We start from the raw sequence: 10,974 nt of genomic DNA, 5'->3' as shown, positions 1-10,974 counted from the left end.
AGGATACTTTAGTGAAAAATATACAATTAATTGTTATTGTCAACCATGGCCGATGAATGCAACTAATGCAAGAACTATCTGCATTGAAGAAAAAATGCACATAACCGTGTGCTATATATAGCATTGAGGCAAGTCATAGGTAGTCCCTAGCAACGCAGCACAACCCACAATAGACTACAAAGTGCCTATTTTGAAGTATTTGGCCTATCAAAAAACCTGTACATAAAGACAAAATTGCCTACATGCTTGGCTGCAAGAAGCCTATACAAATCTACCAAACGCTCTATCCAGTGGCAATGGCATGATAAATTTGATGCCCATTTACCCTTCCTAAGGCATTTTGTTAGGAGGGCTTGTTTAAAAATTGCCCTAGGGAAGGGAGTAAAGAGTACATTAAGATGCCCATCTAATTTAGAAAGATGCACATGCTATACCATTGTCTCCTAGTCTTAATCTACTTCCAAAAGTATAGTGGAGAATGTTTTGACCTACACAAAAACTTGTAAATAGAAATTCTAACAATATTCCAAACACACCGCTTCTTATATTCTTCACCAAACATGTTGCTTAATTGCAAAAATTGAAGGAAATAATAATAATAAACCACCTCTAGACAGATTCCAAAATGATCTCAAGCATCTAATATAAAGAACCATCCTGTAGCAGCTGATAAACTTCCTGGGACTTACAAGCCCCTGTGCTGTGCCTAGAAAATCATATGCATCCAGCTCATCATGTCTCTTATGTCGTGCACCAAGAATAGGATGCAAATCTCCTAAAAAGCCGTACTGTAAGAAAATAAGAGGAATCCCAACCCATTTGAATGGGTGCTATACCTTGGAAGCATCCTTTGGAGTGTGGACACTAACCATAAATGCGATTATGCATTGAGCATCAATAAACCCAATTATATCATATCAGCCTGACACCTTCATCCATCTGAAAACAAGCTGAAAAAAAAAACCTTCCCAAAGAAGGGAACAGACTTCTACCATGGCTGCCATTGTCAAGCCATTGTCAGGAAGTGTCAGCTGATAAAACAAATCACCCATTCAAGTCAAAGCATGTGGCTTCAAGTCTTTCCATGTCCGGAGCGAAGAGGCCTAACACCACATCGATGCTACCGTCTTTCTTGTGAGAGGGAGCGAATATGACGAGGCCCTCAAAGGGAATATAAGGATTCCCTGCAAACATGGGTGTACCCAACCCAAAGTCCAGGTTATACAATGGTAGTGTAGCCCAGCTTGTCACACTCAAGTTCGGTGTCAACACTGTTTTGTTGGTTCGAGCTATCTGAACAGGATTCTTCTGTTGAAGCTCAATGAAATCAAGAGCGGAGCGGACATAATCATTATTTACTTGTTTGATGGCATTATGAACATGGCCAGCAGCAAATGAAAGGGGTTTGTGCACTAAATCCTTCATCTTAGTCTGTGGGCATGTATGACACATAGCATTGCCGAAATAGCCTTCGGGTAGGGGCGGACTGATGCGTTTTCGCACATTCACCGCAACAAGTACACGCGTCTCACCCTCTTCATCTTCAAGCCCTCTTGCTTTCGTGATGCACTTCCACAAATGAGCCAGGAGGCTCACAAAAGTTGAGTAAGTAGTCCCTTCCTCTGCACCCTTTGCAGCTTCCGACTTGATTTTCTTAAGGAGCACAGCACAGAAATGCAGCTTTTTTATTACCAGACCTGGGTGATCTGTGGTTGTTAAAGCATCTGGTTTTGGAGGTGGCTTTTGGTATTCTTTGTGATCAAACACAGGTAGTGGAGGGTCCCGTGCCATCAAAGCAGAACGATCATGCAAAGGGCAGCTTGCAATGGGCAGACCCTTAACAGCTGAAGCCCATGCTTCCATGAACTCACTTGCAGCTTCTCCATCTGCCACTTGATGATGCCTTGCCACACCTAAGGTCATCCCACCACATGCAAATCTGGTCACCTGCAAGGTTTTAAAGTTAACAATTAGAAACCAATCACTTTAAGTAATGGTAGGCTTAATTAACTGTTCAATATCTCAAGAAACGGTATGTAAGAACAGTACATGTATGACTTTGCATTGCAATTTACCATTATCAGATACGACAGACACTCTCAACATGCTTAAATTACTTTGTTTCAAACAAAGCATGATAACAAGCCAAGGACTAACTCCCTCCATTGCAACCCATCATTTAGAATCTATGAAGTATATCAAAAGGGACCTTATAGCATTTCACAGACTAAATAACATATCCGACTCTTGTTAGCTTCTTGAAAAGCCACACACTCCAATATGTGCTTTTCTGTGGGTGGATGGAAGACTCTAAAGACTTTTGCTTCCTTATATGGAAGGGGTCAGTCCCCAATCCCTGATTCACTCTTACAAGATGGCTCCTTTGATTCGTGAATTTCAAACCAACTGCTGCTTGCATGTAATTCCATCCTTTAATCCACCCAAAGCATGGTCTCCACCAACAATGCCACCGGCCTGAAACTCAATTGTGGCTCTCAACCTTGCACCTCTTGAGTATTGTCAAACTGGTGCGGTACTCACAAACCACACACGAAGCCCCAAAACTTTTACTAATAGTAGCATCTACTTTTCTTGCCTTGGCATAAGTTACAAGCTTAAAGAACTGGGCATTTGCCAATGACATGTACTATGTCCAACGCATTTTTTGAGTCAACTCCATACATTCCACTCCGCTCAACTCTAAGCAGGTACAATTCATGCTCAAGATCTCGACATTCTCTTTGGATGACTATGAACAAGAGATTGTGGTGTTGTCCGTCTTCTAGGTGTTACATCTAATATCATCAGTGCCAATGGGTATATATCTAAGTATGACTACATACTACCACACAGCCAACTTTGCCAATTATAGAGACGTGCATAATCTATAACAGCCACAAGGAAGGAATGCAGGAAATGGCAGCCCGGAACCTGTTCCCAGGCATTCCAGAATAGGGAGCTTATGTCAGAACATTCCCAATTGCTAAAACATTCCTAGTGGACATGCCCGCAAGAGGAAACACGTACCGGACCACGTTCTCTTCCTTTATAACAGTTTGATGATGTACCTTTGACTCATTATATTGGGGGAAAAAAAAAATTCAACATTGTGTTGTAGCATTCTTGATCTCTCTGTTGCTCCTACAGACTGCTGTCAGCCACCATGTTACTACTCGACCAGAATTTCTCGCTATCGATGCTAATTACAGCACATTACACTATCGTCATAGTACATGAATTATAGACCCTGCCCTGAGATTCCACATCCTAACATCCTGGAAAATAAGAAGAGCAAATATTTAAAGCAGTTGGGAAAAGTCATTCATCCAGTGCATTATCTTCAGAACACACAAGATTTACCTCTGAAGCATGTCAGCTTTTCAAGATTCTGAAAATTAATATGATAAATAAATTTTTGCAGCAGATTACATCATTGACCTGCAAAGAGCATCCAACAAGAGCGTACTGTGTGTGCGGGCACGTGCTAAAAAAGAACAGTACCTGGATAAGTAAAAGCTCCAGCACCCCTCTGTTGATGGGGATAAGGTCCAGTAAGAGGTGGGAAGGGTTAAATGGCCACATGTCCTGAAGATTGCCATCTGCCTGAGCTTCAATGAGAATTGCACCTGCATCGTTGAGCTCAATGCCCGGGTGCCCAGACGCGTCCTTTGTGAGGCGGCCTGCCCATTCCCTGTATTTATCCAGCACCTTGGACAAACCTTCTTCGAGAGATTGAGTTGCGGGTACAGGTGCATTATAGGCGTACAGGACCTCCACATGCACACGCGGAATCGCTAGATCAGAGCTACTGAGTTTCACCTGAAGAGGCGTGCCATCTGAGGGTGCCAAGGGCTTCACAAGATGCGTCTTAGTGCGCTCAATCTTCATTGAGAGCTTGTGCGTGCAATGGATGGGTTTGAGTTGGTGGGTTTATCTCTTAGCTTGGCTCTTTGAGAATGAAGCAGAAGACTATGTCGCGTTTGCCTGCAGAAGGGAGTGTGTGAGTTTTGTGTTTGTGTAAGAAAGCAGGAGAATACGTTTGCTGAAGGTGGCACTTTTCAAGTGGCCGAAGGTAGCGCTCTGCCTTCGCGCGCGCGTTTGTGTGTGTGTGTGTGTGTGTGTGTGTGTGTGTGTGTGTGTGTGAGAGAGAGAGAGAGAGATGGAGCCTTACCTACCGTTCTCCATGCACCCACCGACTAGCTAACCAACAATCTTTTCATGATCTCTCTCTCTCTCATTGTCTCCGACTGTGTCGACTCTGTGTGGGTGGGTGGGTGGGTGGGTGTGTGTGTGTGTGTGAGAGAGAGAGAGAGAGAGATGGAACCTTACCTGCTGTTCTCCATACACCCATCGACTAGCATAGTCTCCGACTGTGTGGACGCACTAATGAAATGAAATGGGGTCTTTGGCCGACCCGCACCCAAACGCCGAGCTTCGAAGGTACGCATTCACTTTCATGCACCCACTCCATGATCACGATTCATCTGTTCTTTTTTTTCCGCGCTTTTGACAGAGATTGCCAAAAAACATTATATCCGCTTTGTTACCTGGATTAGGGCGTATTCGCACACAAAGTGAGCGGGGTAAAGCGTGCATCATCTGTTTGTTTCCAAAACATGTATTTCTTGCAATGAGGGGGATGAGTTAGCAAAACATTATATCCAAGCAAGGTTTTGCTACTATGTCTTCTAATAAATGCTTTTTCTATTATACATGTTACATATAAATTTGTGCAAATGACAAGTATTTCAAAAAAAATAAATTCATCAAATGGTTGGTAGTGTAGAACATCGGTTCGCATTTTTTAAGGTGGTTGTTGAGTGTGTTCTACCTTTCTTCTTTTATGATTATTCGTGACACCTATGTATTTGTGTCCGTTTTGGTGGCATGTGATGGAGTAGACAGTGTATCCGATATCCGTTGTTTTTGTTGATTGGATTGTCTTGCTAGAGTAGCGGAATCTAGCTCTTGTTGTCCTGTCCTGCATAGTAAAAGAGACAAGGATAGCGTAAGATTGCATGCTGGAACTTGGGAATATTGGGATATATAATCGAGTGAGATATTTGATGGAATTTTTTTGAAGGTGATCCGACCTATGGGTTGCTTTGTCGATGTTGATGAAGGCCTATGGATCAAAACTTCCAAATAGCGCTCTATAAACATCCTTGTCGTGTTTCCATGCAAGCTTTTTCTCTGTGATTGATGGTGGCTCATTGTTGCATTGTTTCTTGAAGTTTGCCAGGATCTCGCTTGCATCATTGTTTGTTGTATCCAACAGGTCCTCGAGCGCAACATTGTAGCCATAGTGCAACATCTCGAGAATGTAGGGCTTTATTGGTGTCTTTGTTTCAAGCAAATGGTTATTGTCCTTGACAGTCATGTGATCCTCGGAAGGTCAATTTCTATATTTTTCTTTTCTTGACTACATTGTTTTCAATCGTCTCATAACACCCCAAAAAAGCTTAATTCACTCAATTTTTTACAAGCTAAACTAATTAATCAAATCAAGCTTTAATTAGATAATTCACTCAGTTAAACACTAGCTAAACCAATTGATCATATCAAGCACTAACTAGATAATCAAACATAAGTACTCTCTACATTTTTTTATTTTTATTTTAAATGTTTAACTAAATTGATTGTGTGTTGTGTTAGCTTAGATATCTACATGTGTGTGTGGGTGCTGGTGGTCGAGAGGAAAGGAGAGAGAGAGAGGGAGACTAGTGTTAGCAGGTTGCCACAATCAGACGTCTACAGCATAGGTATTTGGCACTAACATAATGTCAATACGCAAGGAAGTGACTCGGATGGGACGGCACAGAGACTCTTTGAGGGTATCAACTTCAAAGAAGTGAACCTACGGAATGAAGCCTTCTCTAGCACTAGCAAATCTATCACTCTCTACTCATGCAATCTGCCTATGTCTTGTCTCACCGCTCTCGATCGTCACGCCATTTCGCACTCAAACAAAGTCCAAATGCAACGAAACTTTAGGAGGAAGTCTAAGACACCTAGGGACACTATCATAACAAGTCTGGTCACAATATGACAAGATACCAAAATGACGATCCATCGTGATAAAGGTCCTAAAAATTGCAACAGAACAGTCTAGAAAAATTGCCCTATGGTCTAAGAATACTCTTGAAACGTTAAAAAAAAACCATTAACTCACTCAAAACAACAGCAGATTTAGCTCGCATACAAAATCGACAATGATTGCACTTAAATTAAAGAGTAGTAGAGAGGGAACACAATGCAATTGTTAGAAACAAATTTGGATTACCAAAGCTCAAGAAAATTTGTACGCTTCAAACCAATTTTTTTTATAAAGGCTTATGTTTAAACTTACAAAATTGGGTTTTATGCCTAGGGCTTCTCTTGGCCAGTGGCCCGCTTATAAGGCTCAAACCCAAATTCTGACTTTACAACTCAAATTTTACACAGGTTGGCTTAGAGATCATTTGGCTAAAAATCATAGCCTCTCATATTTACAAGGCTTTTTCGGAAAAATAATAATGGGATTACAAAATTTTGCAGCTTCATGATGAGGTAGTCGGCTAGGAGGGCACTCGTCTAGTCCATGTGCCAACATTCCCCCCTTCCTAGACGTTGCACATCCTCGTGCAAGCTTTGTCTTTTGGTTGAGCTACACTTGAATCTCCAATAGTCAAGTGTTCTCTTCCCCAGGGTTTTTGTGATGTTCTTTAACTTTTCTACCCGTGCTCCTATGTCTGCTTTCTTACCAAATCCTTGAAAGGATTGTTCATTTGTTGGGAGCAAGGGTGGGCTTTCACCCTTGCCCATGAAATTCAACTTTGATCTTGCCTTGATGGAGAAGGGAAAAAGGGAGAGATAGAAGGGGAAGATGTTGACACAGAAATAAGGGATGGAGATGTTGACATATCTACACATAATAGTACACAGAGAAAAGAAGGAAGGAAGGAAGGAGACAAACTCTTACACACTCTTACACAAGAATATGACACATAGAAACTCCATAGCCCAAGACATAGCTTAAGAGAGGGAAAAGGGAATTTTTTTGAGTATCTACATAAGAAAGGCATAAAATCATAGCCTCAAACTCCACGGCACCTTTCTTTTTCATCAATACCAAGACAAGGACACTTGATTGTCGTGAGTCTAATCACATTCCATGTCAAGTATATGTCTATGAATATAATTTATAAGTTTCTCTCCTTTCTATCTCTTACAACAAAAATTATTGACATTCATGGTAATATTCATTTTCTGTTATCATTTATGGAAAATTTCTTTGACATTTGTAGTTAAACATTGATGATTCCATGTTACATGTTTTTCAATCTTCATGCTACTAATCAAGGCATGAAAGCCACTTTACTTCTAATGTTGACAGTTTAATCACTCTTTATGACACGTTCTCTCACCAATTGTGAGTTTCAAACTCCATATAAGTATCCAAGTTACAATGGTTTTACACTCTTTTCAAAAGCCCAAATGCCAAGCCTATTGACGTGTGATAAACTTGCATCGTTAATTTATTTACTACTTATGTGCTTACTTAATTCAAGAATAGAAAGATGTTTGTATCATGAAATACACCAATAGCATTTGCTTATTTGATTGCAAAGTGCAATTTAACAAGTTGATATGGTATTGCATATCTTGTAGCTTTGAGTTTAATAGCCCATGAGGTACTAAATTTTTGGGTAAAGTTTTTCTTTTCAGATAATGGGCAGTCTTTGTGCCCCTTTGATGCTTTTGATGTAGGATATGTTGGGCAATAAGAAAATATCTTTTTTCCATTACCTTAGCTCATGCTGGGGTAGTCACTATGTTTTGGGTCATGGTGTAATGCCCAAGCATATTAAAACATGATACCTAATCTTCTATTGTGCATTAATACTTAATTTCTCTTCTCCCAGGCATAGTCACAATGCATTCCTCATAAGCTTTTAGAATCTTTCAAGGACCCCTACCTACACTTATAGATCAAGAAGAGCAATTCATCCATGACCAAATAGTTGATCATGAGACCACCACTACAAGCGCTGGCATGTTTTAAAATTGTCATCTTTTGAATTTCAAAGGCCACCCTAGAGAGGATGCCAAATAGATGCCTGAAAAGTTTTTCTACAACTTCCCAGATCTTCTCCACACTTTCCATCACTCACGGTCCAGTTGATTCTCTATTGAGCAACTAAGGACAGTTGCTATCGTTGGTGGGAGGGATATTCCAAGATTGGGCACCCTCCTGTTGTGTATAGTTAATTGCAATTGGGATAGTTGGCTTAATCTCTAATTATGTGATGTCTATTTGATTTTACTAATAGTGAGTTGATGATTATTTGTAGATTGGAATTCTGGGAGTTGAGAAGGAGGCGCCAGCAAATAATAATTCTCTCGGTCATTTTATATTTGCACAGTATTTTAGACTTTTATTCAATAAGCCACTATGGATGTTGTAAATAACTCTAGTGAGAACTCACCCTTAGGGGACATGCAATAAGTGATGTGTTCCACTCAAGTACTAAAGTGGACTAGTTGTAAAAGAGGGGCCTCCAATTTTGGCACCCAAAACTCAAATAATAAATTAAATACCAAACTCCACAAGAAGGGGTGCAGTGGAGTTTGGGGCTATGATTTTAGACCTTTCTTGTGTAGATGCAAATTCCCTTTCTCCTCTCTTAAGCTATATCTTGGGCTATGGAGTTTCTCTGTGTCATATTCTTGTGTAAGAGTTTGTCTCCTTCCTTCCTTCCTTCTTTTCTCTGTGTACTATTATGTGTAGATATGTCAACATCTCCATCCCTTATTTCTTTGTCAACATTTTCCCCTTCCATCTCTCCCTTTTTCCCTTCTCCATCAAGGCAAGGTCAAAGTTGAATTTCATGGCCAAGGGTGGAAGCCAACCCTTGCTCCCAACATCATTATTGTGCTTTCATAGGCAATGTGGCATGTCGGTAGGTCCTTTGTGAGTGGATTGAAGATGGTTGAATCCACCTCAAAGAATCTTGTCATGAGTTCCTCCTCAAAGGTTTGTATGTATAGTGGGAGGGCAAGTACATGACTCTGGCGAACATTCCCATTATGGCATTGCGGTTGGGGACATTTGTCTTCATACTCCTACAAATGCCCTTTGTTCCTTCAAGGAACACTTGCCACGGATGCTCTGATGCCTCGATGTCCTCAAATGTTATGATGCAATTGATGATCATCTTGGCAATCTTCACCAGTATTTGGCATGATAGATGAGGGACATCGTGCATTTGTGTGATCACCGCCTATAAGGTGTGCACCATATAAGTCTCTGTTGGTAGAAATTGTTTGATGTAATGTACTCTTGGACCTCTTTAAAGTAGTATGCATCATCTTTCTTTTCTTTTTTCATCTCTTCTTTCAGCTTTCTTTGACTCTCTTGGAGATCCTCAATCCGATGTTGGAGCCTTTGGTTTGCCTCTTCCATTGCCTGAGCTTCTGCTTGGCATCCCTCACATCCAACTCCCGTATGTTGGATATTGCTCGTTGACAGTGAAATTGCGACCTGATATGTTCTAGATGCTTGTCCAGGTTGAACTCTCGAATGAGCCTATCACCCTCCTCGATGACAACTATGGAGCGTGATGATACCGGTTCGCATTCTGATGTGATCTGTTGTTGTGAGGTACCAACCTCCGACTCTTCCTTTTCTAGAATCTCTTTGGCTTTGTCTTGATCTTTAACTTCTTCATGAGGTTGATCAATCCTTGTAGCTTCATCTTTTACCTGAGCATTCTTATTTTCCCTAGATTCATTCTTTTCTAGTAGGTTGTGATCAATATTCTCAGCCTCCTTGCTCGCTTGATTCCCATCAATGGTTTCCTTCTCCTCTTAGTCAGTCTGATTTTGCCCAAGCTGCTTTGGTTCTGGAGAATCTTTCTCTTTATTTGAACCTTTCTTTTATGATTCTTCCTTGTTTTCTTCAATGGGTGGAGGTGAGGTGGGATTGGGAGAAAATCGATGCTCAGTGAATGTATCATGTGGGTCATCAACAGTCTCATCCCTTTGTTGATGTTATTGTGTTGTATTGGGCCTTTTGGGAGAAGTCTCTCGTGACTCTAAATCATCTGTCTTTTGCTTTTTGAACTCTTCCTCTCTCTGATCCACCTTCCTCTTGAGGACTTAATGGATTGTCTGCTAGCGCATAGAGCCAACGAGCTCTGTTTATTTGGTCGCTTTCCTTCTCTTGTATTGCTTGATCTTTTCAAGCCGTTCAAATTTTCTCTGCTAGCCTTTGTTCAAATCTTCCTCCTCCTCATCATCTGCGTTCAAACTCTCTCCATGTACTTTCTTTTCTTCCTCTTCCAACTTTAAGCGTTGTTCCTCTCTTATTTTTTGGGCTTCTTCCATGGATCTTTGCGTTTGAGTAATGGGAATCTGTTCCATTGGCCTGCATAGAGGAATAGCAATATCTTCCTCTTCATCTTCTTCTTCCTATGCAGTAGTCTAGAATTTGGATGACATATCTCTGTGTTTTGATTTTATTCACTACTCATCTGAATGTCCGATTCCGTGGCTTCAGTATCGGTTACCTTCGTCTTTTGGCTCTAGCCTCTTATTCTTCTCTTGTTAGGTGATGAGGAACTTCCTACCGTCCGGACCGCATGTTTAGCTTTGTGTAGAAGGTGGACTTGAGATTTCGTTGGTGGTATTTGGTCAATCATCCCTAAGACCTGGTATGCTATCCTTATCAGCACTGCCCCACATATATATATGTTTTTGTTATGGTGTTGCTCTTGAGGTTGGCTTCGACAAGGTTTTCCAATATATAGTTGCCCAAGTCACAACATACTACTCTCTATTCTGCAAGCCCCATTGCCATTACAACTGCTATATGTAGGTTGGGCTTGGTATACCTTGGAGGTTTTTGCACCTTCAAATGCTGTGAAATTAGCCGCAATGGCAGCTCTATCTCTGAGTAAACAAGTTTTTTGTAGGTGAACTTGTGTCCTTGTT

General features: G+C 41.0%; 1 protein-coding gene and 1 long non-coding RNA gene across 2 annotated transcripts; one reads left to right on the top strand and one right to left on the bottom strand.

The window, feature by feature from the left end:
- Positions 1–567: 567 nt before the first annotated feature.
- On the bottom strand, positions 568–4,469 carry LOC147437993 (agmatine hydroxycinnamoyltransferase 1-like). The gene is made up of 3 exons (XM_086487383.1): positions 4,330–4,469; positions 3,502–3,984; positions 568–1,947 (listed from the first exon to the last, which is right to left on the bottom strand). Exons 2-3 carry the CDS (start codon positions 3,886–3,888, stop codon positions 1,045–1,047), a joined length of 1,290 nt encoding a protein of 429 aa, XP_086343509.1. The 5' UTR covers positions 3,889–3,984; positions 4,330–4,469; the 3' UTR covers positions 568–1,044.
- LOC147437992 (uncharacterized) lies at positions 4,305–8,674 on the top strand. Its single transcript, XR_015184913.1, has 3 exons — positions 4,305–4,440; positions 5,279–5,394; positions 8,334–8,674. It is a non-coding gene; the product is annotated as an uncharacterized LOC147437992 (long non-coding RNA).
- The last annotated feature ends 2,300 nt before the right edge of the window (positions 8,675–10,974 follow it).

This window comes from Adiantum capillus-veneris, chromosome 17 (genome assembly GCF_014529385.1).
Source record: "Adiantum capillus-veneris isolate H3 chromosome 17, ASM1452938v2, whole genome shotgun sequence".
NCBI lineage: Eukaryota > Viridiplantae > Streptophyta > Polypodiopsida > Polypodiales > Pteridaceae > Adiantum > Adiantum capillus-veneris.
The sequence above is the reverse complement of the archived record's forward strand: the minus strand, read 5'-3'. Positions and strand labels throughout refer to the sequence as shown.

Coding starts and splice junctions, on each gene's coding strand:
- LOC147437993 (XM_086487383.1), bottom strand. CDS start 3,888: ATGAAGATTGAGCGCACTAAGACGCATCTTGTGAAGCCCTTGGCACCC. Junction 1,948..3,501: donor TGGAGCTTTTACTTATCCAG/GTACTGTTCTTT, acceptor AAAACCTTGCAG/GTGACCAGATTTGCATGTGG.